General features: G+C 55.8%; 4 protein-coding genes across 13 annotated transcripts in view; 1 reads left to right on the top strand and 3 right to left on the bottom strand.

Annotated features, from left to right (window-relative positions):
- The window catches only part of RNF123 (ring finger protein 123), a 29,901-nt gene extending 11,383 nt beyond the window's left edge, over positions 1-18,518 (top strand). For 5 of the 8 annotated variants that reach the window (XM_042929377.1, XM_042929376.1, XM_042929383.1 and 2 more), the window contains 19 exons: positions 25-126; positions 1,347-1,453; positions 1,698-1,896; positions 2,232-2,377; positions 2,668-2,751; positions 3,542-3,649; positions 9,974-10,151; positions 11,025-11,099; positions 11,251-11,338; positions 11,432-11,519; positions 11,607-11,691; positions 13,021-13,160; positions 13,260-13,448; positions 13,542-13,617; positions 13,829-13,913; positions 17,493-17,635; positions 17,785-17,879; positions 18,017-18,102; positions 18,179-18,518. In XM_042929377.1, coding sequence (XP_042785311.1) covers positions 25-126; positions 1,347-1,453; positions 1,698-1,896; positions 2,232-2,377; positions 2,668-2,751; positions 3,542-3,649; positions 9,974-10,151; positions 11,025-11,099; positions 11,251-11,338; positions 11,432-11,519; positions 11,607-11,691; positions 13,021-13,160; positions 13,260-13,448; positions 13,542-13,617; positions 13,829-13,913; positions 17,493-17,635; positions 17,785-17,879; positions 18,017-18,102; positions 18,179-18,299 — 2,195 coding nt within the window. In that variant the 3' untranslated portion in view covers positions 18,300-18,518. Of the gene's footprint in view, positions 1-24; positions 127-1,346; positions 1,462-1,697; positions 1,897-2,231; positions 2,378-2,667; positions 2,752-3,541; positions 3,650-9,973; positions 10,152-11,024; positions 11,100-11,250; positions 11,339-11,431; positions 11,520-11,606; positions 11,692-13,020; positions 13,161-13,259; positions 13,449-13,541; positions 13,618-13,828; positions 13,914-17,492; positions 17,636-17,784; positions 17,986-18,016 lie in introns of those variants that run through there. The other 3 variants (XM_042929379.1, XM_042929381.1, XM_042929380.1) reach the window with 3 other exon arrangements.
- On the bottom strand, positions 14,071-17,499 carry AMIGO3 (adhesion molecule with Ig like domain 3). Its single transcript, XM_042929391.1, has one exon. It carries the CDS (start codon positions 16,773-16,775, stop codon positions 15,252-15,254), a length of 1,524 nt encoding a protein of 507 aa, XP_042785325.1. The 5' UTR covers positions 16,776-17,499; the 3' UTR covers positions 14,071-15,251.
- On the bottom strand, positions 18,488-20,977 carry GMPPB (GDP-mannose pyrophosphorylase B). The gene is made up of 9 exons (XM_042929396.1): positions 20,585-20,977; positions 20,390-20,470; positions 20,250-20,298; positions 19,972-20,114; positions 19,598-19,756; positions 19,434-19,512; positions 19,232-19,359; positions 18,949-19,131; positions 18,488-18,866 (listed from the first exon to the last, which is right to left on the bottom strand). Exons 1-9 carry the CDS (start codon positions 20,711-20,713, stop codon positions 18,735-18,737), a joined length of 1,083 nt encoding a protein of 360 aa, XP_042785330.1. The 5' UTR covers positions 20,714-20,977; the 3' UTR covers positions 18,488-18,734.
- A 3,124-nt stretch (positions 20,978-24,101) lies between these two features.
- The window catches only part of IP6K1 (inositol hexakisphosphate kinase 1), a 55,762-nt gene continuing 54,178 nt past the window's right edge, over positions 24,102-25,685 (bottom strand). For all 3 annotated transcript variants that reach the window (XM_042929392.1, XM_042929394.1, XM_042929395.1), the window contains 2 exons: positions 25,141-25,316; positions 24,102-24,784 (listed from right to left, as the gene is read on the bottom strand). In XM_042929392.1, the coding sequence (XP_042785326.1) occupies positions 24,251-24,784; positions 25,141-25,316 (710 nt within the window). In that variant the 3' untranslated portion in view covers positions 24,102-24,250. The remainder of the gene's footprint in view (positions 24,785-25,140; positions 25,317-25,685) is intronic.

A 25,685-nucleotide genomic window follows, 5' to 3' on the forward strand; every position in this document is an offset into this window, starting at 1 on the left:
CGGCCTCCCAACCCCTCCTTGCAGAGGCCTACATACCGCCTCAGGTCTTCTATAATGGCAAGGTGGACTACTTTGACCTGCAGCGCCTGGGAGGCCTCCTCTCACACCTTCGGAAGACCCTCAAAGGTACGTGTAGGCTTGTGGGCAGTGGGCAGGGCCGGACCGGGCGAGTGTGGGGCGTACAGTCCTCAGCCAGCTCTGCACTGGGTGCAGGGTTGCCCTCTGCCCGCCAGAGGGCGCCCGAGTATCTCGACCTGCTCCTCCAGGGAGATGCCGTCTGCCTCAGGTCTTGGGTCCAGCCATCCCTTCCCTTGAGCTCCCTTCCCTTGAGCACCTGCCCCACGGGAAGCCTAGGGGTCCTATAAGGAACTAGGGAGCATATGTGGAGTGACCACGGGATCTTGGTGAGGTCACAGGGGTGAGAGGCGAGCGGGCACAAGTGCTGCCTGAGTGGCTTTCAAGGACGAGCACACGTGGCCACGGCACAGGGCACTACAGGCACAGCGCACGCAAAGGCAGGGATGCTCACAACAGCCTGGTAGGGCCTGGAGACGGAAGGCTGCTGGGGTGCTGGTGAGGAAACTACCAGGCGGGGAGTGGTGGGAAATATGGCCAAGGAGTCGCACGGGTAGAGTCTGAGGGCCTTGTGGGCCACGAAGTAGGTGTGGGCTCATTCCAGGGATGGGGGCAACTTTGGAAGGTCCTGAGGCAGGGAAGTGAGGTCAGGGATCTGCATGTGATAATGGAGTCAGTACATGGGCCAAGAGAGGAGATAGAGGGAGGGCAGGAGTGAAGGGGAGGTGTCAAAGATGACCCCAGGCTTCCTGCCCGAGGCTGTGGGGATGGGGCACCGTCAGGAAGGGGGCTGTAGGAGGAGGCTGAGGTGGCAAGTCCGCCATGTTTGAGGACCACAGCCTGGGCTGGAGGCAGAGGTGTTGCTGTTCCACCTCTCACTGACAGCTGAGGGGATGAGCCTACGGTGAGGCCTGTGTGCAAAGTGAGACAAGCGGTGGCCTAGACAGCCCTGGATCTTGTGTTTGTAGGTTAGAAAGTGCTGGGGAGAGAAGTAGGGGACCCTGGAGAGCATGCAGTCACTGGAAACAGAGGGACTGACGGGAGTGTGATGGGGAACACCTCCTGCTGTTAAGGTCCCTGAGACAAAAGCTTTGGGGCGCAGTGAAGGCTGGCGTGGAATAAGTGGAGTGCATAGGCAAAGGTGCAGTGGTAAATGTGGGGCCCTGCAAAGCCCCCCGCTCAGCCAGTGGTGCTCTCTCGCCATCGTGGGCAGTTCCGTGTGACCCCTGAGCCCCCCACTGGCCTGAGAACTCTCCTGCCATTCCCTGCAGATGACCTTGCCTCCAAGGCCAACATCCTGATCGACCCATTGGAGCTCCAGGCAGCCACCATGGATGACCTGGACGAGGACGAGGAACCAGCCCCAGCTGCGGCCCAGGTGCCGCGGTAGGGGCAGGCAGGGGGCTTGGTATTGGGCTGTCCCTCTATCATAAGGGCAGGGGTGTCACACGGGGTCACCTCCTTCTCCAGGCAGCAAGGAGCTTCTCACCAGGCAGGTTTCCTTGCTGTAGGTGGAGGCGCGAACCTTCCTGCCATTTCCCAACCCCACAAATCAAGGGAGTCCTACATGGGCCCCGGTCCTGGGGAGCTGAGTGGCGTCTGGCCTCCTCTCTCCTACACAGCGCCCCATGCAGGCTCTGGCCATGGGGGGCGTACTGCCCCTGCCCCGGCCCAGCTGGCTCAGTTCTCCAACCCTGGGCCGAGCTAACCGCTTCCTCAGCACAGCGGCTGTGAGCCTGATGACCCCACGGCGGCCTCTGACCACCTCGGAGAAAGTGAAGGTCCGCACGCTGAGCGCAGAACAGAGGACTCGTGAGGACAGTAGGTGCCAGGCAGGGCCAAGCACATCCATAGTTCCCCACCCTGGGCAAAGCCAAGCTACACCCCCATTCCTTCCCGGTCCTGCGGCCTGGCAATATCTCAAGGGCATGGGAAGTGCACTCTAAGGGCAGGAAATCGATGCTACAGAAATAGTCCTGGAGCTGCAGGCCCTTGCCCTACCCCTGCCCCCATGTTCTCCCCTGCAAGTCCCTCCTTGGGCCCAGGCAGGGAGAAAGGGTCCCTTCTCCTACTGTGAGGCCCGTCCTGGCACCACAAGCTTGGGAGAGAGCGGGAATGGCCTACGGCCCTGACCCTCCCCTTCCCCCACTCCGTAGTTGAGGGCAGTCACTGGAATGAGGGCCTGCTGCTGGGGCGGCCCCCGGAGGAGCCTGAGCAGCCCCTCACGGAGAACTCCCTGCTGGAAGTCCTGGATGGCGCCGTCATGATGTATAATCTCAGCGTTCACCAGCAGCTGGGCAAGGTCTCCCACTGGTGGCCGATGAGCATGTCCTGTGGTCCCACACGTTCAGATGCTTGTGTGTGTGTGTTGGGGGGGAGGGGCGGATATCTACTCATGACTGCATGTGAATGTGTGCCACAGCAAGACTGATTGCTGCCAGTGATGTGTGGGCCTGACCTGGTTTTGTGGGAGGGGGTTGTCTGGGGCCGAAGGTTGGGAGCTTGGCAGGGCTGGGAGCCAGGCTGGGTCTGGAGAAACCTGAGTGACATGCCTGAGGAGTCACGCTGGACCTGTGGTGTCCGATGCTCTAGATGGTGGGTGTGTCTGATGATGTCAATGAGTATGCAGTGGCTCTGAGGGACACAGAGGACAAGCTCCGGCGGTGCCCCAAGCGGGTAAGACCTAGATGGGCAGGGGGGTTTTCGAGAGGGAGGGCTGTTGCAGAGAGGAGGCTTGCCAGCTCAGGCTTCCCAGGGCAGGCCACAGAGGGACTGTCCTGCCCCTGCTTCTGGGGGCTACACCGGTAGTTTTCCTGTCCCCACCCACCTGACTATGCCACATCAGTGAGAGCAGGGCTGGCATTAGGGCAGGGCAGGGCTTGAGCCCCATCACAAGCTGCAGCCCGCGCCAAGGTGCCCCTGCCCCCTGCCCGCTAAGTGCTGACGCACACCCACTCTCCTCATCAATTATGAATTCGACCCTGAGTGCTTCCTCGGCCACTTGCAGAGTCAGCAGGAAGCAGGACCTGACTCTCACACTTCCCTGCAGCCCCTCTGCTGTAGCTCTCCTGGCCTGGGGAGTAGGGCGTCCTGTGCCCAGGCTGGACTTCCCCAGCAGGGCCCTTTCCCCGCTGTCTGCAGAGCCCAGGCTTGCCTTTGCAGCCAAGTGAGAGCAGCTACCGGGGCCATGGTCCCAGCCCAGCTAGGGGACATGGCCAGGGGCTCATGGAACCCCAGCTGTGTCTCATTTCCACGCTCTGCACAAACAACCAAGACCCTGCTCTGAGGCCTGCTCGGGCTTGCCAGTGGGTCCTAGGCAGAAGAGGGTTTTGAAGAGTAGAGCTGAGTCTGCCCAACCTTTTGCCTGCTCCAGCCACCAGTGGGGTTCCTACCAGGCTGCCTGGAGCAAGCAGGGTGGGTGTGGGTATGGTGCCATGGCCTGATTGTCTTTCCCCTTGGGTGGCAGAGAAAGGACATCCTTGCAGAGTTGACCAAGAGTCAGAAGGTTTTCTCAGAAAAGCTGGACCACCTGAGTCGCCGTCTTGCCTGGGTCCATGCCACTGTCTACTCCCAGGTGAGTAGGTGTGGGCTTAGCCAGTGACTGCTGCCCTCCCCGAGCTCACTGACTAGTCACAGATGGCCAGGCTGTGCCGGCCTCTCAACGCTCCCTGCCCTCCTGGGCCTCTGCCATGCACGTGCCCCCTCTCCGCTCCCTATCCTCCCTACCTCCACCACATGCTATGCCCCCTGAACCTCTCCTGCCCTGTGAGCTTGATTAGATGTCATTGTAGGCATCCCAGGTCCCCTCCAGCTCACAATTCCTCCCTTGCAGGAACAGGGCCTGTCTGTGCCTGTCTCCCCTTCTTCGCTTCCCCTTCCTTCTCTCCCGGGGTGGAGGTGTCCTCTTAGGAGCCCCAGTCTCCCTCACTCTGCACATGCTTCTCTCTGACTCCCCTTCTTCCTTTGAAGCCACAGCCTTGTTTTCTGTTTTGTCATTCACTCATTCGTTGATGCAGTAACATGTGCTCGGAGCCTGGAGTATGCCAGGTACATCTTGATGCTAGGGACACTCAGTCCTGACCCATGTCTGAGCCACGTCTGCCCTCCCAAGGCTGTCAGCCTTGAGCAGTGAACTGAAAGATGGTGCACTCTCTCTGTGACCATGCTTTGACCCTCAGGTCCCGAGCCCTCCAGACTTGCTTCCACTCCCTGCCTGTCCTAGCATCTCTCCCCAGCTAGTGAGCGCCCATGTCAGGACATCCGTCTACCTTCTTAGGCATGCCCTTCCCTCATAACTGGGTGATCAAGGCCCTTGGTGTCCCTACCTCTACCCGCCATCCCCACTTGCTTTTTCTCAGCCTCCTCCCGAGCCCAGACCGCTTCCACCTGTTACTCCTCCTTTCTCTCTTGCTGCAGACCACCTTGCCTCCAGCCCCATGCAGGCGGCTCCTCTCCTCCCTTGACTGGGATTTCATGGCTGTCCACTGGCCTATGCAATTTTTTTAAATGTTTGTTTATTTTTGAGAGAGACAGAACAGAAGTGTTAGTGGGGGAGGGGCAGAGAGAAGGAGACAGAGAATCCCAAGCAGGCTCTGCGATGTGAAGTGGTATCTCATTGTATTTATTTTTATATATGTATACATACATATATATATATATATATATATACATATATATATATATATATGTGTGTGTGTGTGTGTATACATTTATTTTATTATTTTTTAATATGAAATTTATTGTCAAGTTGGTTTCCATACAACACCCAGTGCTCATACCAACAGGTGCCCTCCTCAATGCCCATCACACACCCTCCCCTCCCTCCCACCCCCCATCAACCCTCAGTTTTTAAGAGTCTCTTATGTTTTGGCTCCCTCTCTCTATAACCTTTTGTTTTTTTTTTTTCCTTCCCCTCCCTCATGGTCTTCTGTTAAATTTCTCATGATCCACATAAGAGTGAAAACATGGTATCTGTCTTTCTCTGTATGACTTATCTCACTTAGCGTAACATTCTCCAGTTCCATCCACGTTGCTACAAAAGGCCATATTTCATTCTTTCTCATTGCCACGTAGTATTCCATTGTGTATATAAACCACAATTTCTTTATCCATTTATCAGTTGATGGACATTTAGGCTCTTTCCATAATTTGGCTATTGTTGAAAGTGCTGCTATAAACATTGGGGTCCAAGTGCCCCTATGCATCAGCACTCCTTTATCCCTTGGGTAAATTCCTAGCAGTGCTATTGCTGGGTCATAGGGTAGGTCTATTTTTAATTTTTTGAGGAACCTCCATGCTGTTTTCCAGAGTGGCTGCACCAGTTTGCATTCCCACCAACAGTGCAAGAGGGTTCCCGTTTCTCCACATCCTCGCCAGCATCTATAGTCTCCTGATTTGTTCATTTTAGCCACTCTGACTGGCGTGAGGTGGTATCTGAGTGTGGTTTTGATTTGTATTTCCCTGATGAGTGACGTTGAGCATCTTTTCATGTGCCTGCTGGCCATCTGGATGTCTTCTTTAGAGAAGTGTCTATTCATGTTTTCTGCCCATTTCTTCACTGGATTATTTGTTTTTTGGGTGTGGAGTTTGGTGATCATTGTGGTTTTGATTTGAATTTCCCTGTTGAGTATCTTTTCATGTGCTTATTGGACACATGTATATCTTCTTTGGAGAAATGTCTATTCAAGTGCATTTGCCCATTTTTAATAGGATTGTTTGGTTTTTGTTGTTTTGTAGGAATTATTTATATACATTGGATATTGACTCCTTATCAGATTATGATTTACACGTATTTTCTCTTTTTCTGTGAGTTGTCCTTCCACTCTGTAGATGGTGTCCTTTGCTGCACAGTTCATTTTGATAAAGTCCAATTTATTTTTTTCTTTTTTTGCCTGTGTTTTTGTTGTCACAGCCCAAAAGTTGGTGTTAAATCCAAGGTCATGAAGTCCTCTCCCCATGTTTTCTTCTAAGAGTTATATAGTTTTAGCTTGTAAGTTTGGGTATTTGATCCATTTTGAGTTAATTTTTGTTTAAGCTATAAGGCAGTGGTCCAACTTTATTCTTTTGCATATGGAAATTCAATTTTCTCAGCACCATTTATTGAAAAGACTGTCCTTTCCTCATTGAATGGTCTTGACAATCCTTGTCAAAAATCCTTTGACCATATATGTGTGAGTTTATTTCTGGGCTCTCTGGTCTGTATGACTATCTTTATGCCAGTATCACACTATCTTGATTATTGTAGCTTTGCAATAAGTTTTGAAATCAGGAAGTGTAAGATCTCCAACTTTGTTCTATTTCAAGGTTGTTTTGCCTGTTTGAGTCCCTTGGGACTCCATATGAATTTTAGGATAGATTTTTCTATTTCTGCAAAAAAATGCCATTGGGATTTTGATAGGGATTGCATTAAATCTGTACTTTGCTTTGGTTAGTATTGCCATCTTAACAATATTAAATCTTCCAGTCCTTGAACATGGAATATTTTTCCATTTATTTGTGTCTTTTAAAATTTCTGTCAGCAACATTATATAGTTTTCAGTGTACAAGTTTTTCACCTTCTTGGTTATATTTATACCTATTTCATTCTTTTTGATACTAATGTAAGTGGAATTATTTTTCTGATTTCCTTTTTGGATTGTTCATTGCTAGTGTGTAGAAAAACAACTGACTTTTGTGTATGAATTTTATATCCTGCATGTTTCCTGAATTCATTTATTCTAACAGATTTTTTGTGTGTGTGGATTCTTTTTTTTTAATTTTAGTTATTAAGAATTTTGTTTTATGTTTCTTATTTTTGAGAGAGCAATGGAGCGCGAGTGGGGGAGGAGCAGAGAGGGAGACACAGAATCTGAAGCAGGCTCCAGGCTCTGAGCTGTCAGCACAGAGCCTGACGCGGGGCTTGAACCCATGAACCCCAAGATCATGACCTGAGCCCAAGTCAGTTTCTTAACTGACTGAGCCACCCAGGCGGCCCTAATTTTAGTTTTTTAACATACAGTACAATATTGGTTTCAGCAGTAGACTTTAGTGATGCATCACTTACCTACAACACCCAGTGCTCATCACAGCAGGTGCCTTCCTTAATACCTATCACCTATTTAACCCATTCCCCCACCCACCTCCCTCCATCAACCCTCAGTTTGTTCTCTATTATTATGAGTCTCTTGTGGTTTGTTTCCCTCTCTTCTCCTTTTTTTCCCTCTCTTCCCTTATGTTCATCTGTTTTGTTTCATAAGTTCCACATATAAGTAAAATCATGTGGTATTTGTCTTTCTCTGATTGACTTATTTCGCTTAGCATAATACATTCTAGCTCCATCTACATCATTGCAAATGGCAAGATTTCATTCTTTTTGATGGCTGAGTTATATTCCATTGTAGATATACACCACATCTTCTTTATCCATTCATCAATCGATGAACATTTAGGCTCTCTCCATAGTTTGGCTATTGATGATGCTGCTATAAACCTTTGAATCTGTATTCTTGTATCCTTTGGGTAAATACCTATCAGTGCAATTGCTAGATCGTAGGGTAGTTCTATTTTTTTGAGGAACCAGCAGTGCAAAAACGTTCCCCTTTCTGCACATCCTTGCCAACACCTGTTGTTTCTTGTGTTGTTGTTGTTGTTTTTAATGCTTATTTTTGAGAGAGAGAGAGAGAGCAGGGAAGAGGGGCAGAGAGAGAGAGAGGAAGACAGAGGATCTGAAGTGGGCTCTGTGCTGACAGCAGAAAGCCCGATGTGGGACTCAAACTCATAAACTTCAAGATCATGACCCGAACCAAAGTTGGACACTTAACTGACTGAACCACCCAGGTGCCCCATCTTATGTTGTTAATTTTAGCCATTCTGACAGGTATCTCATCATGGTTTTGATTTGTATTTCCCTGATGACAAGTGATGAGCATTTTTTCTTGTGTCTGTTAGCCATCTGGATGTCTTCTTTGGCAAAGTGTCTATCCATGCCTTCAGCTCATTTTTTAAGTGGGTTATTTGTTGTTTGGGTGTTGAGTTTGAGAAGTTTTTTATAGATTTTGAATACTAGCCCTTTATCTGATATGTCATTTGCAAATATTTTCTCAAATATCTTCTTCTGTAGGCTGCCTTTTATTTTGCTGATTGTTTCCTTCACTGTGCAGAAGTTTTTTATCTTGATGAGGTCCCAATAGTTCATTTTTGCTTTTGTTTCCTTTGCCTCCAGTGATGTGTCTAGTAAGAAGTAGCTGCGGCCGAGGTCAAAGAGGTTTTTGCCTGCTTTCTCCTCTAGGATTTTGGTGGTTTCCTGTCTCACATTTAGGTCTTTCATCATTTTGGTTTTATTTTTGTGTATGGTGTAAGAAAGTGGCCCAGGTTCATTCTTCTGCATGTTGCTGTCCAGTTTTCCTAACCCCATTTGTTGAAGAGACTTTTTTCCACTGGATATTCTTTCCTGCTTTGTCGAATTTTTTGCTAGATTCTTGAGGGTTTTCTACATATAAGATCACGTCATTTGCGAATGGGGATAATTTTACTCCTTTATTTCCAATTTGGATGACTTTTACTTCTTTTTCTTTCCTAATTGCTCTGGCTAGGACTTCCAGTACTGTGTTGAATAGAAGTAGCAAAAGTGGGCATCTTTGTCTTGTTCCTGATCTTAGAGAAAACGCTTTCAGTTTTTCACCATTGAGTGTGATGTTCTCTGTGGGCTTTTCATAACACAGCCCTTGCTATGTTGAACTGCTTTCTTCATCTTCAGTGCTCACCCTCCTGCCTCCTGCTCATTCACTTTCTCCCATTAGTAAAGAGAACAGTCCGTGATGCCCCTCCCTTGACTCTACATCTGCTTACAGAAACCACTCCCTTCCAACAACCATTCCCCTCTTCCTTGTCTGTGTCACAGCTTCTTCATCTTCCCTTCACTCTTGGTCCAACACAGGTTCCTCCACCTCTCTGGAATAGTCTTGCACGGTCCCTCCCAAGCCCCCCGCCCCCTTTGCAGATACATCCCTCCCCCCAACCCCCCTGCAATGCAGTGGCTCCCTGGGTGCATAGGTTCCATCCCCTCTTTAGACTTGGTCTTCTCTGGCCTTCTGTGGCAGTATGCTCCCAGCAGGCCTTCTGGCTCAGGCCCACCCTCTGACTCCTGCTTGTGTCTTCTCGGGTTTTCAAGTTTGAGGGCACATCAGAGCTGGTGTCAAGTCCAGATGCTCCGACTCTGAGAGATTTGGGTGGTCTGGGCTGGGGCCTGGGACTTTGCTCTGCTCTGTTCGGCGACCCCTCCTGGGCACAGACCATGTGGAACAAGGCCCTTGGAGGGTTTGCTTTCTATGGCCTCTGTTTCACCAGTAATCATGCTCTTCAACACCACCTCTTTGGGGACGTTTTTAGGCACCATATGCTGCACATATCCTAAGCCACATCCCCTCTGCCCTGGACCAGGCCTGCTTCTCTTCCGGTACTTCTGACCTCCACGGAGGTTCCATCACCCCCAGAAATGTGGGCCCTGTTTGGTGCAGCCGGTCCCTTGCCCCCACAGCCCATCGGTGCTTCCCCATTCCTGGCCTTCCAGTCCCTTGTCTGCTGTCTTGGGCCTAGATGAGGCCATGTAGCTTCTTTACTGTCCTGCCCCCACTCGCCCCTGCAGCTCCTTTTGCACTGGGCAGTGCTCCAACTCAGACTTATGGTCACATGACACCTTCTCACTTAAAACCTTGTGTACCTTTACTAATGCAAGCCAGAATTCTGATCTAGGCTGGGGTGTTGCCTCTCCAGGCACGGGGTGCACCCTCTTGCCTATCAAGCATGTGACTGCCCTGCCTGAGCCACTAACGAGGAGGCCTTTCCCGAGCCCCAGACCGTGCCCTGCCCCTTGCAACCCTTTCTACAAACAGCCTAGCAGCACCCCTTGTGCCTCCTATAGGAGAAGATGCTAGATATCTACTGGCTACTACGCGTCTGCCTGCGGACCGTCGAGCATGGCGACCGCACAGGTTCTCTCTTTGCCTTCATGCCTGAGTTCTACTTGAGCGTGGCCATCAACAGCTACAGTGCTCTCAAGAATTACTTTGGCCCCGTGCACAGCATGGAGGAGCTCCCAGGTGACAAAGCCATTCAGACCGGGAGGGGGCAGGAAAAGGGCCTTTATTGTAAACCCTTAGCAACCCTGTTCTGCACCCTCATGGCCCAGCAGCACACATCCGTGTAGGAAAGAGGGGAGGTAGCCCCTGTTCTCTTTGGTCCTGTGTTAGACAAGCATCTGCAAAAGCCCCACATGGTGGAGAGCCCTGCCCTGGTATTAGTGGCCACAGAGCCAACAGCTTCTCCCGGATGCTAGGAAGGAAAGAGACAGGATGGAGTGCCGGAGTGGGGGCCCCTCCGCTTTCACTTCCTTCTTGCTGTGGTACGGGAGCCTGTTGGCCTCACACAGACACCCTGGCACTGCACGTGGGATGTGGCAGCCCATGCAAAGGCAGAGTGGCTTGTGTTTGCAGATCGCAGTAAGGGGTGGTGGTACCCTGCTGGAGGCCACATGTAGGAGCTTGGGCTTCTTGCAGACTACTGATTTCAGGCTGGGTTTGGTGGTTTATGTCTGGATCAGGCTGTGGGCTGTCAGGCCCCTGGCCTGTCCCCTGCCCCGCCCCAGGCCTAGGTGCAGGCTTTGTCCTCAGAGGCGGAGCCATGGGTGCCCAAGGGGCTTTGACTGCTGAGCCATCAAGTGTGTGTGCGGAGATGGGTTTGAGCCCAGTCAGGACTCTTGCAGGACCCGTCCTCCCCCACAGTGAGTCTGTGCAATGGCCTCTCACAGTCAGTGAATGCCATGCCCAAAGTCCCTAGATGACAGCTTGGGCCCAGACTGGCCCTTGAAGTCAGCTCTGGAGCCCGCTGCCCAAGCCCACTCACCCTGCCAAGGGACGTGCCTGCCTCTGGAACCCCCGCTCCCGGCCAAGCACTCCTACTGCCCCATCCTGCAGGCTATGAAGAGACTCTGACACGCCTGGCTGCCATCCTTGCCAAACACTTTGCCGATACACGCATCGTGGGCACTGGTGAGGTGCCCTACAAAGGGCTTGGGGATATGGGGGTGGGATGGCACTTCTGGCTGGCTGTTTTTTGCACAGAATGCCGGCCAGGTGGGCTTGAGGCATGGGGGCCGGGGCTCATGCCAGCTACCTGCTGAGGCACAGCCTGTCCCAACAGACATCCGTGACTCGCTGATGCAGGCCCTGGCTAGCTACGTGTGCTACCCACACTCCCTGCGGGCTGTGGAGCGGATCCCTGAGGAGCAGTGAGTGGGGGTCGGAGCAGGGAGGCGGGCACTCTGACCTGCACAGCACCATGTCTGGCCTTACCCTGTGCCCACCACCCCTTGCCCTTGCAGGCGTATTGCCATGGTGAGGAGCCTCCTGGCTCCCTATGAGCAGCGGCCCTGGGCCCAGACCAACTGGATCCTGGTGCGGCTCTGGAGGGTAAGTGTGGTTGGATGGGAAGTGGCTATGGCTGGCTGAAGGGGAGAGCTTCCCTGCCTCCCTGACCCCCACTGACCCTACCCACAGGGCTGTGGCTTTGGGTACCGCTATACACGGCTGCCGCACCTGCTGAAAACCAAGCCAGAGGACGCCAACTTGCCTAGCCTCCAGAGTGAGTGTCCAGGTTGGGTGACCCGGTGGCTCTGGCCCACTGCTGTTGGTCTTCTTGGACTCTTCTCGCTTCTCCTGGCCTGTCTCCCGGACTCCTGTTGGGCCCCAGCTCTGCCCCCCGGCGTTTCCATTTCCCTGCTTCCTCCCAGTCCAAGGACACTCTGGGACACCTCCCCCTTGCTCCCCTGTCCCATGTGTGTCCTTTGGGCCTGAATGCTGTGCATGGGTCATGGTGAAAAGGGGCAGCATCTTCTCAGGGTGCTGGCAGCTTAGAGTGAGGACTCCGAACCAGCTCTCTGACCTCCAGCCTCATCCTGGCACCATGTCCACCTCCCACTTCAGTGTACTTGAGTCAAGGCAGGCGCACAGACTGGGGCTTGGTCAGGGCCCCAGAGGGTGCCCATGGCGTTCCCAAGAGGAAGGGGAATTTGGTTGGGGGCAGAGGTTATACTGTCTCTCCAGGGGCCATGGATGGCCCAGCAAAGCCCTGTGAGCCTGAGGACCTTCACCTAGGCCCCTCCTGGGTCCTGGGTTTTTTGCCTTGCAGTCTGCCTGCCATACTCTGCACTCACCCCACTTGGTGGTTTTCCTAGGCCTACGTGATGTGTTTCTGCCTTCATGGGCAGGGTTTTTGCACGAAAGGGTCCCCAGAGACTGAGTGCCTTGTGTGAAGTCACTCATCAAGTCCTTGCCGGTTTTCTTGGATGCACCAGCGGGTGGAACTGAGCTGCAGTTAGAGTGGCAGTAGGACTAGATATTCATCCTGCTGGCTGTAGGAACTATTGATTTGCACGGGGTGTGGGGGGGGGGGTGTCCAGCCCGGCTGTGGCTTAAGGGCTCTGGTTACCGCTCCCCGTCAGCCCAGACTTGGCACCCACCACCTCGGCCATATGCCAAGGCCAGGCCAAGGGCAGCAGAGGAGAGTAGAGGACGGCAGGGCTCTGACACAGTAGGTCTCGGGGATGCTGGTCTTGAAATGAATGAGGAGAGGCCTAGGTCACCCTGTCTGGGTCTAGCCCTCTCTGAGGGGCATGCGGCTGAGGACTTCTTTGGGGGCAGGCTATGGCTGGGGGGCTGCTCTAGGCCAAAGGGATGGTGTGGGGCCAGGAATAACTTCAGCCTGTGGTTTGCCAGCAGGAGGAGGGACAGATTTAGCCCTAACCCCCAGGCAGCACTGTACCCTGTCTTCCCTGCCTTCATGACCTGAGCATCCTCAGGGAGCCATCTTTTTGTCCTTACACCAATGGCCCAACAAGTCAGGACAGAGGTAGACAGGCAGGAACCACAGACCAGAGTGCCCAGTGATGCCACCGTGTCGATGCCCCTGCAGAGCCCTGCCCCTCCACCCTGCTTCAGCAGCACATGGCAGACCTACTGCGGGAGGGTCCTGATGTGGCACCCAGCTTCCTCAACAGTGTCCTCAACCAGCTCAACTGGGCCTTCTCTGAGTTCATCGGCATGATCCAGGAGGTGGGTCACAGTGGGTCGCGTGGGCTGTGGTGTTGCAGAGGACCAGGCATGAACTGCAGTGTGGCCAGGCCACTGACTGCCCACCTGCTGGTGGCTCAGATCCAACAGGCTGCCGAGCGCCTAGAGCGGAACTTTGTGGACAGCCGGCAGCTCAAGGTGTGTGCCACCTGCTTTGACCTCTCGGTCAGCCTGCTGCGTGTCTTGGAGATGACCATCACGCTGGTGCCTGAGATATTCCTGGACTGGGCCCGGCCTACCTCTGAGATGCTGCTGCGGCGTCTCGCACAGGTGTGTCCATCTGGGCAGGGTGGGGGGGCCCCTGGGGACTCCCCGGTGGTGAGCCCACCCATCCACTCCACCAATGGGCTCCTGCCCTCACAGCTGCTGAACCAGGTGCTGAACCGGGTGACGGCAGAGAGGAACCTGTTTGACCGCGTGGTCACCCTGCGGCTGCCTGGTGAGGACCCAGTGCCCTGAACCCAACATAGCACAAGCCTTGGTTCCTCTGCTAGGAGTTGTGACGCCTGATTGTCCATTCTGCATTGGGACAGGCAGGCTTGGTACCCTCAGCCTTAGGTCGCCCTTCTGTGGGGAGGACAGGGGGGCTCGCACTAGCCAGGAGGCCTGGATCCCTCTTCAGGATCCCTGGATCCCTCCTTTCCCTTCAGGCCTGGAGAGCGTGGACCACTATCCCATTCTGGTGGCTGTGACAGGCATCCTGGTGCGGCTCCTGGTGCATGGCCCGGCGTCGGGGTAAGTGTTAGGCACCAGGGCCCCATGGGAGCTGGCATGGCTGATGGGGAGTGCACCAGGCAGGGCCTCCCTGCCGCCGTTTCTTCATCTCTAAAATGGACCTCAGCATCAGGCGTTGAGGCCAGGGGGAGGTCATGATGTACAAACTGCCTAAACAGGTGGTAGCAGCAGTAGCTCTGAGTAGGAGAATCGGGGACCCCAGCAGAACAGGGTGCCCGAGCCGCATGGTCCTAGCCACTGGCTTGTGGTTATACCTCAGGCATGGGCGGGGTGCTCTCCTGCAGCATCCAGCACAGCACTACTGGGAAGGGGGGCTGAGCGCACACACTGCTACTTGTGTTCACGAAGGCTCTGGTGATGAGCATGTACCACCTTTATTAAGGAACTCCATGAACAACTGGATCCAGGACTTGTAGGAGCCCCCAGCTCAGCACCCATGCAGGAGGGGTTCCCAGGCCCCCCGCCCCCTTCCCTGCCTCCCTGCGGTGGGTGGTAAGAGCATATGAGACCAGGGCACTGCCTCAGCCATTAGACCAAGATCAGTGCCAGCCCTTAAGAGGCTTCTATCCTCGAGGGACAGCAAGTTCCGGCTAGGCCCTCCCATCTTGGCCATGCTCCGGCTTTTTACTGCTAAAAAGCTGGGGGCACAGGCCATGTTGCCCCTTACTGCTGTCTTGTGAGCCCACGGGAGAGGCTGTGCTCTCAGAGTGGTCTGTGGCTGCCCCTGACCAGAGGGAGCAGGGCCACTCTGGCTGATGCTCGGGCCAGGCCCCCTGGGGGTCTCTTGAGGAGCCCCACCTGCTTCCTTCCTGCCCAGCAGACTGCATGGAGTTGTGGAGCTTGAAGTAGGTTGGATGTTGGTGCATGTTTCCTCCTTCCACCCTGGGTGGGGGCCTAGGTCTTCCTTTGGAGCCCTTCTCCTCTTCCCCTGTGGGCCCACTCTCTTCCTGTCCCCTTGGGAAGGGGAAGATGGTTATGCTTCAGTACTTCACCACGGCTTGGTAGCTGCCTCGGCCTCTGAGGTGGTGTACCTAGGGCTCTCAGGCAAGGGCTCTTCCAGATGGCCCCAGTTCCAGTCCTCGTGGGACGTGTGGGCACCAGTAGGTCCTGCTAGGGTCTAGGGCCTTTGGGCCCTGTGTTAGAGCAGTGCAGGAGAGAGGGTGGGGAGCCCAGCCCCTCCATTAGTGATTGGGGCTGCTGTGGTTGAGGTCAAGGCCGTGCAGGAGGCTGGAGGACCAAGCCCAGCACTCCCACCAGCATCTGGCAGTTGTCAGGGCGGCAGCAGGGAGCAGGGCGAGCAGCGGGTGGCAAGTGGCCTGGCTCTGGGCCCAGGGCAGCCTAGGTCATCACCAGGCCCTCAGAGCCCGTGGAGCTAGCAGACTCAGAGCCAGCCTTGAGCCGCAGGCCCACAGGATTGTAGAGATCGAAGTCCTCGGCTCCTGCCAGCTGCACACGCCCATTGAGGCCCCTCCTGCCCGGCTCCAGAAAGACCACATGCTTGTGGACACTGGCCTTGCGGCTGGGTACATCCGGTGGTGTGCTGAGCACTGAGGACTGTGCGCTCAGCTCCTGGAGGGGGCTGGGTGCCCGGGGCCAGCGGCGGCAGTGGCAGGTGCGACGGTAGCAGCGGCGGCAGCCTGGGCAGGGTGGCGCAAAAAGGTAGAGCAGCACAAGCACCAGGCCCACAGCGCAGCCCAGCAGAGTGGTGAAGCCTGTGTTGAAAGCCTCGGGCTCAGGGTGTGGGAAATGCACGCTCACGTTGTACTCGTGCGTCTGGTTGTGATGCAGGCGGGGCCCGGCTGCCAGGCACACAAAGACCCCCTCGTGCTGCGGCTGCACATTGCTGATGGCCAAGCTGCCATCAGCCAGCACTGCGATGCTGCCGTCTCGGGATCCTGGTGCCACCAGCAGCTCGTGCTGTGGTGACACCCAGGCGATGCGCACAGCTGGGGCACTGGTGTTGCAGTGCAGCCTCAGGGACCGACCCATCTGCACGTGCAGCTGCACTTCGGGCTGCTCTAGGCCCTGAGCCAGGGCAGCTGAGCAATTCTCAAAGACACGGCTGTGCTCAAAGAAGCGCACACGGGATGTGGGTACCTTGAAGGCCAGGCACATGTACTCTCGGGCAAAGTCACTCACAGCGCTTAGGCCCCGCTGATGCCAGCGCTGCAGCAGGTGGTAGAGACGGCAGTCACAGGGTAATGGATTGTTGTGCAGGTAAAGGCCGTTCTTAAGAAAGGCTGGCAGTGCAGCCAGGTCAGGTACTGGGATGCGTCCCAGGCGGTTGGAGGAGAGATCCAGAGTACGTAGGTGGGTCGTGCCCAGACCGTGCAGGTGGTCAAAAGAGAAGGAGGAGAGTTCGTTGCAGCCCAGGTAGAGACGGCTGAGTGCGCCCAGGCCATGGAAGGCGTGCTCATCCAAGTGCGCTAAGCGGTTATTGAACAGAAGCAGCCTCTCGAGCGCCCCCAACCCTTCGAGGTCGTGGCGGCCAAGCGCCCGCAGCGCGTTAGATGATAAATCGAGTAGCCGCAGGCCGCTGGCGTTGGTGAAGACTCCTTGACCTAGCACGACCAGTTCGTTGTGGCCTAGGCGCAGGGCGCGCAGCCGGGAGAGTGGCGCCAGCCAGCCGGGGCGGAGGCGCTGGAGCGCGTTGTGGCTCAGGTCGAGGTCCGCAGCAGCGGCAGGCAACGCAGCCGGCACGTCCTGCAACCCCAGGCCCGCGCAGCTCAGCAGGTCAGCGGCGCACACACATCTGTAGGGGCAGTTATGGGGTGCGGAGGGCAAAAAGCCCTCTGAGCCCAGACTGCCCACCCCAACACGCGGCATGCACAGCAGTGCGCCCAGCAGCACCAGCCAGGCCATGGTGGTGATTGCCGGGGGTGGAATGGGGCAGTTCTGTGTGGGGCGCGGCTCCAGGACTCACCCACTTCTGCTGGATGTGGGCTCCACCCCACACGCCAACCGCCCCTGCTTCCCGGGTCCAGGTCGGGACTTGGGGCCGAGCTCCACTCAGCACTCCCTCCACCGGCTTCCCCAGCTCTCCGGGTGCTTCCCCGATCGGCTTCTAAATACTCTCCTGGAGGAGGGCGGGGCCTCGGCCTCCCATTGGCCCCAGGCCGGAGGGGGTGGGGCACCCCCCCCCCCCCAACCTCGACCTAGGCCCCAGGGTGGCCGCCAGAGGGGGCGCGAGTCCGTCTCTGATGTCCCAGCCTGTTCTTAGCCTATGGCTTTCCCCGGTGCCTGTCTTCCCGGGAATAGTAGCAGGGAAACCTGGGAGGCACGCCTTTAAGCTGCTAGTGCTATTTATTTGTTTTCTTTGGAGTTAGTGTATATTAGGGGGTAGGTAGGCTTTCAGTATCTGCTAGTCACCCATTTAAACTGGTACAAGGGCTGTATGGGTTCTTACTGGGACCCAGGACTGGGCGGGGAGGGTAGGGGGTGTGGCAGTGTGAGCAGCAGGGAGGTGAGGTGGGACAGAGGCAATTCAGGTGGGCTGAATTGTCCACCCCACCCCTCCAATAGGTATCGTTTTCAGATAGGCCCAACCTTCTGACTACCCTTGCACCCTCTCCCACCCAGGACAGAAAGAGCCACGTCAGTGCTCCTGGCTGATCCTTGCTTCCAGCTCCGCTCTATATGCTATCTCCTGGGGCAGCCAGAGCCTCCTGCCCCTGGCACTGTCCTGCCTGCCCCTGACCGGAAGCGCTTCTCCCTACAGAGCTGTGAGTGGGCCAGGGGTGGGTCAGGGAAGAGGGATCTGGGACTGGCCTAGGTGAGGAGTCTCCAGAAGAGCAAATTCCCAAGTTGTGGTATTTAAGAGGCACTGGGTTCTAGGGCCACATTGGGTCTGACAACTGCCACCAACCCCCAGACACAGATTACATCAGCGTTGAGGAGCTGGCCCAGGTGGAACAGATGCTGGCACACCTGACTTCTGCGTCGGCCCAGGCAGCAGCTGCCTCCCTGGTGAGTGGGAGCCACTGCACACACGTCCACACCACCCAAACACACGTTAGCACAAATGTGCATACCACACAGGCGTGGTCCATGTGTCCTTGTCTGGGTATCTGACCCCAGCCCACCCTGCACTCTGCTCCCTGCAGCCCACCAGCGAGGAGGATCTCTGCCCCATCTGCTATGCTCACCCCATTTCTGCCGTGTTCCAGCCCTGTGGCCACAAGTCCTGCAAGTAAGTGGGCCCCATTGGTGCAGGGGGCTGGGGAAGCAGCAGGGATACACAGACCCTCCTCCTCCTCCCGTTGTAGAGCCTGCATCAACCAGCATCTGATGAACAACAAGGATTGCTTCTTCTGCAAAGCCACCATCGTGTCTGTAGAGGACTGGGAGAAGGCAGCCAGTACCAGTACCACTTCCTCGGCAGCCTAGCCCACACAGCAGCAGCCTCCACCCTTGAACTCAGACCCAGGCTGGGCCCTATTTATGAGCTCCTCTTGCCCTATTCCCCATGTCCTCCCCCATCCCCGCCATGTCCAACCTCCTTGTCTGAGCGTAACCTCATTGGCGGGAACCCAGCCGTGTCCTAATTGTGCCTGAGCTTGACTTTCAGTCAGGGCCACAGTGAACATTAAATTATTATTCCATACAGCCCTGGCCCGGACCTTCTTGAGGGAGTAGGCTTTGTAGAGGATGCCCAGCAAGGATCCTGCCAGATTACGTCCACAAGAGAGGGCAGGTGTCCAACAGCTTCAGCCTTGTCTAGTCCTCTGAGATAACGGCGAGTCCAGGGCCTTTTGATGTGTCAAGCCAGAGCTCCCCATGCCAGTAGGGAAATGGAGATTCAGCCAGCCCCATGGTATCCCCTCACATGATGATGCGTGGTTCCGGCACCGACTCGCCAATAGACTTGTGGGGCAGCACACTGGCCCCGTTGAGGTAGAGCTCGTCGTTAACTATGACGTCCTCACCCAGCACTGTCACGTTCTCCATGCGCACCTCGAGGGAGGGGGCAGGCCTGGTCAGCAAGGCAGGCACATTCCCTGCCCCTCTCCCCATCTGGCCCAGCCCACAGGCTTACCCACTGGCCCACGCGGCAGCGCCAGCCCACAATGCAGGACTCGAGCCAGGAGTGGGATCGGATATGGGCGTCTCGCAGCACTGTGCATCGCCGGATGCACACACCATCCTCCACTACCACGCCAGGACCCAGACTCACGTTGGGGCCGATGCTGCAGTTCTGGCCAATGCGGGCACTTGGGTCCTAAGGACAATGAGGGAAATACAAGTGAACCACTTGTCTCCTGAGATGAAGGGGGGGGGGGGGGAACGTGGGTTTACGATGGGCTGGGCAGGGGCCTTACCACCAGCACATTGCCCACAATGCCAGGGCCTGAGCACAGTTGCTCAGGCTGCTTCTGTCGCAGGGACTGTAGGAAGAGGCACATGCCAGTGAGAAAATCCTTGGGTTGCCCTATGTCCATCCAGAAGCCTGTTGGGAGGAAATGCATCAGGGGGCTCAGCCCAGCCTCACCCCACCCCCAGCCTGTGGCCTCCCTGCCTCACCCTGCAGCTCCATGGCATATAGCTGCCCCTCCGTGGCCATGACAGGAAAGATCTCCTTCTCAATGGATGTAGGTTGCAGCTGTGGGAGTGGGCAACTCGTAAGCAGGGTCAGGGGGGTAGGGCCTGCCCTGCCCCAGCCCACCCAGCAGCTGGCTTCTACACACCTGGATGCGCCGCAGCACTGCAGGGTTCAGAATGTACATGCCTGCGTTGATCTTGTTGGACACAAACACCTGCGGCTTCTCCACGAACCGGTGAATGCGGCCTGTGTCAGCCTCACATACCACCACACCATACTTAGAGGGTTCCTCCACTTTGGTCACCTGAGTAGAGGGGGACCTCAGGCCCAATCCAGTGTGCCTGAGCCTTGATATGCTATGCACACTGTCCTAAATCTCCGGGGCTGTGCCCCAAATGCTTAAAGACACATACTGCACAGCCCTGCACCCACAACACAAGCAGATAGTTAAGGGCCGCAGACTGGAAGAGGCTGGGCATCGGGGCAGGAGTGTCAGAGAAGAAAGACCTGATCCCTTACCAGGATGGAGCCCTCCTGGCCATGGTGCCGGTGGAACTGCACCATGGCTTGGAAGGGGAAATCGCAGATCACATCACTGTTGAGAACGAAGAAAGGATCTGCAGTCTCAGAGAGCAAGTCACGGGCCAGTGCCAAGGGCCCAGCTAGGAGAGAGGTGCAGGTCACCATCTTTCTAGGGGTTTGAACCTTTGGAACCAGGCTCAGCATACCCCATCCACGCTGAGTCTTACCCCTTCTCAGACCCTAAACCCCAAAGGAACCTTCCTGTTTTTACTGACCTGTGCCTAAAGGCTCTTCTTCGTGAGACATGGAGATTCGGATTCCCAGCTGAAAGGGATAAGCCGCCTGTCAGGTTCCTCCCAACAGGATGGGTGGTTGCGCGGGGAGCAAAGAAAAAGGTCAAGAGTCCGAGCCTCACCCTCTGCTCCTGCGCCTTCATTTCCTTCTCCAGCACCTGAGACATGTAGCTAACCGCCAGAATCACGTGGTCTACGCCTGCCTGTTGGACAAAACAGCGCCGGCCGACAGAAGGTCTCAGCCAGAAGGCACGGGCATTCACGACCTAGTCCCTCGTCCTGCCAGGTCCCACCACGACACCGACCCCGGGTCTTACCGCGGCCAGCGCCTCCACTTGGTGCAGCAAGATGGGCTTATTGCAGAAATCCACCAGTGGCTTCGGGATGCTCAGCGTCAGCGGCCGCAGACGCGTCCCATAGCCGCCCACCAAGATCAGTGCCTTCATCGCGCCTGCGGGCGGCCGGAGAGTGAGTCCCAGACTCCGAAGCGTCCGCGGCCCGGCCCGCCCGGCCGAGCCCTGCCGCGAACTCCCGCCGCGGCCCGAGCCCTTCACCTGCCAGACTGACCCACTCTGGCTCTGCCTTGGCCGCCCAGTCCGCCCTGCCGCCTACCCGGGACCGCACACAGGAAGAAGCGACGCCAGACGGAGAGCTGCTGGCCCGGAACTCAGGCCGGACCTAGGCGGGGGGTGACGTTGGCCCGAGCCGGCCAATCGGCTGCCGTATACGTGGCACGGACGCCGACGTCGGAGCGCCGGGGCGCGGCGTTCTGGCAGACGTAGCCAATGAGAGCCCGAGCACGCCGAGCTGCCATGGGGACCGGGACGGGGTCTGCGGGTCAGCTGCCCATTGGCGGATCCAAAGGCGGAACTGGCGCCAAGGGCGAGGCTCTCTCGCCGACGGGTGCCGGGGTCTGCTGCCGCGCGGCCGTTTCCGGCCCCGCCCCGGCGCAGCGGCTCGTGGGACGCGGCGGAGGGACGCGGGGCAACGGGGTTGGACCTGCCTCCTGGGAGCCGCGGGACTACAAAGACGCGGACACAGCTCAGTTTCTAGCGGCTTTATTTTGACATACACGACCTCAGACACAAGCGGGGCGGGCAGCGCTAGGTGTACAGAAAGGGGCCGCCGGGCCCAAGGCCCGAGCACCCCTCCCCCGCACGCAAGGTCCCTAGGAGACGCAGTGGCCCAGCCGTGGGCGGAGCCGAGAGTGGAAGAGGGTGCAGACCTGGGGCAGCTTGGGCAGGTTTAGGCAGCTTCCAGGAAAGTGGAGCAAAGAACGATTCCTAGAGACGAGGCCTTACGGTGCCCCGAGAAGTAAAGGAACCACGTCCTTCCCAGGGTGCTCCAATTTTTCTCATTAAAACATTTTTTTAAATCAGCACAAACAAAACCAAATTGAACAGCTTTAAAGTTCCAAGCAATCTGCATCTAGGGGGCGTGCACGTGGCCAGATGTGCGCGAGTGAGCAGCGGCTACTGAATTAGCCCAGGGCTTTGGCCCCTGGGGAAACCCCCACACCCACTGCACAGGCCCCAATGTGAGGGGAGGGAGAGGTGGGGTCTCCTGCAAGTTGCTACACTGGTCCCCTTCCTCGTTAAGCACCACCGGTCCCACCCCACCCCCCCTAGCCCAGGGGGCTGGTGTTGACTTGGCCCAAGTAAGCACTATAGAGGGGGGTCACTTGAGCGCCCCAACCCATGATCCCGCGTTGTACTTTGGTCCCAAGTTGGGGTTTGGGAAGGCAGGGCCTGGCAGGGACAGGGCTCTCTGGCAAGGACCTGGGAGAGAGTAGAGGCAGAGAGAGAGAGCATGTGTGCACACACAAGCCCAACACCCACCAGGTAACAGAGCTGGGTCCCCCCAGTGTCAAAAGTGCCGAAAAGAGGGGTCCTGCCCTAATGGAGAAGCAGCAAATCCCAGACCCTTCTGCTCTTTTTAGTGCCAGGAAAACACTGAAGGTAAGTGGGTATAGCTCTCTCACTACGAAGAGAATGGGGCAGCATCTGCTCCCCCAAATACAGGAACTGAGGTGGCACAGCACATCCCCAGGCTGGAGAGTTTCAACTGAAGGGAGTCCCAAGCAGCCCCTGACTCTGTCTTGGCCTTTGCCCTGCCAGGAAACGACGGTCTGCACTAATGAAGAGCTACTACCCTTATGGCTGAAGCCACAGAATGGTACAAGAAAGATGGTCATTATTGACCAGAAACAGGCAAGCTGTCCCTCCCAGCCCCAAGGAATGGGGAACCTGCCCACCACTGGCACCAGGATCAGAGGGCCGAGAGAGATGGGATCCATCAAGGAGCCCGTTTAAAATGTGTGAGGCTGCATCTCTAAGGACTAGGAAAGTAGTCCACCAGTTATCAAGGCTTCTCATATACAGACTGGCAGGCTTACCTTTAATGCCCAAACAAGGGCCATGCCAAAAGTGACAACGACAGCGGCCCTAGGCCCAGAGGTGAGGGCACTAACCATGGCAATGGCTGAGTGCCGTGTCACCTCCTGGCCACATGTTAGAGGTGGCAGGTCTCTGTGCCATTAAGGGCTGGCGGCAAAAATTACTGAAACCACAAGAAGGGTTGCCCCTTGGGCCTTCACTGTACCACACTGTTAAGCAGGGCCACACTCCAGGCCTACAGACAAGGTGCTGGGCCAGCCGGGAAATACCTCATACAATTCATCTGCTACCAGTTCTTTGTAAAAAGGTAGCACCTGCTGACAACAGGCACAAGGGCCAAAGCTCACCTCAGAAATGGAAAAGACTATTTTGCTGAGGAAAGCATGATGGAAACCAATATTTACTAATAAACAAGGCTACAGCCCAGGGGAAAGATCCCAAGTAACAAGGGCTGGCAGATGGAGAAATGGACAGACTGATGGATCCCAGGAATGATAAGACAAAACTCATTAGCAGAATCTGGGCACCTGCACCCAGGGCCCAAACAATGTCCCTATGAGAAGACAAGCTTAAAAAAAGCTCTCCCTCCCACGACTGGAGCTCCTTACAATGGGCTGCTGCCTTGAGCTTAGCCTGGGGAAAGGTGACACCCTGAGCGGACCACAGCCCTTGAGCCCTGGGACGGGCAGCCCATCCACAGGCAGCACAGCTGCCCAAACTAGAGGAAGAGGACTCCCACCCATAGCCCAAGAACTGCAAATACTGTCTGGGCCAGAGCCACCAGAGGCCCTGGAGCCTGCTGGGACATTAACTCTCCTTGGCAAATACAGCAGGGACCCCTTCAGTGGGGCAGGAAGGGGTAGCCTCTTCAGGCAAGGGATCTTGGTGAGAAAGGCTGGCTGGGGTGTGCAGGCAGGAAGAGGAGCAGGTTCAAGTGCCAAAGAGTGCCTGGGAATCCCATGGCCTACTCTCTGTCAAAAGCTGGCTTCAGCACAGCTTCATGAATCTAGCCTCACGCCAAGGTCAGAACTGAGAAGGACGGGTCCAGCTATGTGCAATTGGCCCTGTGGTATCCTGGGGGCATCTGTTAAAGCACTGGCTGATGCCCACACCACCAGACTAGAAAGTCCCCAAGAGCTGGGCACCCAATCCTCTACTTCTGAGGAACAAAGGATGAGTGAGCACAGAGGGAACCTGCACCAGCCCAGTGCTTCACCCTAAAACCTGCAGGGCCCTATAGCCACAGACCCCAAAGACCTAGGCAAGAGAAACCAACGTCCAAGGGCACCCTGTCCCTGCTGCCAAGCCCATCCACCAAGGGCACCTCTTCCTTCCTAAGTCAGCCTGGACACAGCAGTCAGAACTGTAGAGCTAAAGAAGCCTGGCTGTGAGGATGTGTGTTGTGCCCTCCTTCACTTTATATATATGGATTCCAGGCTACAGCTAAAAACATTTCTTTTAGTTTACACCAAAGAGAAATATAACCCTTTAAAAGCAAGTCTGTGTGTCCTTACGGCGAGTTCAGTCAGAGCAATGGTCCCTGCCTGCGGGTGGAGAGGAAGGGGTTCTGGGGGCCCAGGGCGGGGCCTACTGGTTCTCGTCCCGCATCTGTTCCATGATGCTGATGAGGTTCTCCAGGCCGAACACATAGCCTCGGTCTGGCCCATCATGCACGGTGGGGTCATCCCGGAAGCCCTTGAACGTGCTATGTGCAAAGTCGATCATGCGGACATCCACCTTGGGTGGAGAGGAGGGGCCGGCCTCAGGGCTGGTGCTACTGGGGCTGGTGCTAGGGCCACAGGGTGGCGCCATCTCAGGGAGCCCAGTATCCAGGTGCTTGAGACGCATCTCGGCCCGGCGTTCCAGGAAGGACTCTGCCCGGCACTCCCTGCCATCGTAGATGACAAGCAGGGAGCTGGAATAGAAGCGGTAGGATGCCTGCCGCTCCAACACAGCTTTCAGGCCCCGCAGTTTGCTCAGGATGGGCTCAAAAAGGTCACGCCTCAGGTCCAGGCCATTGTGCAGGTACTGATAGAGGGCGTTGCGGAAGCCTTCAATGGAGAGCCCACGGCCATAGTACTTGTTCCTGCAGAGGTAGTGTCCTGTGTCCAGCTGGTATACCTGAAAGCCCAGGAGACAGAGGGGGTGAGCACCAGAAAGGTCTGATGACCTTATAGTGCCCTGGGCAGGCACTGTCAAAAGTACTTCTGACCACCCTTAATCGTCCCAATGTCAAGGCAACAGGCTCTCACAGTGGCTCTGTGTCTGGAGCCCAAAGGTCATCAGGTTAAGGCCGAGAGGGTTCAGGGAACATACCTATAAGGATGCACTCAGCATCCCGTGGGGCACTCACCCTCTCGGAGGAGATTCTGGACCACTGTGGGCCCGGAGGACACCTGGCATGGATAGCAGGCAGGCACATGTGCAACCCCAAACACGTGGGCGGCAGCAGCTAGGCTCTCACCAGGGCAACTCACCTGCATGCCACAGACCCTGACACCCAGTGTAGCTGACGTACTCTGCTCGCACTTCCTCATCTGCCGGGCCGCCTTCTCAGCTGATGCATCGTCACCATGCTGCCGGGTGCCCATCTTCAGGTCCAGAACACAGGGGTACTTGAAGTGGTGCACCACGTTCTCAAGCAAGAGGAACTCTGGACCACGTCAAGGAGAGTAACAGCCACACTCACCATCAGCCCCAACCATGAAACCACAACCAAGTTTTTCTATAAAAGGGTGCATTCTCTTTAAATGTAATCTGTATTCACCTCACAAATTCTCAAATGTAGATTTCACACCACAGGCCTATCAATTATTTTCAAAAATGTTTCTATTGTGGCAAAATACACATAACAAAATTTACCATTTTAACTATTTTTTAAAAGTGTTTATTTAGTTTTGAGAGAGAGAGAGCACACACGTGCAGTAGCTGGGGAGAGGCAGAGAGAGATGGGAACAGAGGACCCGAAGCAGGCTCTGCACTGATTGCAGACAGCCCGACTCAGGGCTCGAGCCCACAAACT

The sequence above is a fragment of the Panthera leo genome, chromosome A2 (assembly GCF_018350215.1).
Source record: "Panthera leo isolate Ple1 chromosome A2, P.leo_Ple1_pat1.1, whole genome shotgun sequence".
NCBI lineage: Eukaryota > Metazoa > Chordata > Mammalia > Carnivora > Felidae > Panthera > Panthera leo.

Coding starts and splice junctions, on each gene's coding strand:
- GMPPB (XM_042929396.1), bottom strand. CDS start 20,713: ATGAAGGCACTGATCTTGGTGGGCGGCTATGGGACGCGTCTGCGGCCG. Junction 20,299..20,389: donor TGAAGGCGCAGGAGCAGAGG/GTGAGGCTCGGA, acceptor TATCCCTTTCAG/CTGGGAATCCGAATCTCCAT. Junction 19,757..19,971: donor GCCAGGAGGGCTCCATCCTG/GTAAGGGATCAG, acceptor CCCTCTACTCAG/GTGACCAAAGTGGAGGAACC.
- AMIGO3 (XM_042929391.1), bottom strand. CDS start 16,775: ATGGCCTGGCTGGTGCTGCTGGGCGCACTGCTGTGCATGCCGCGTGTT.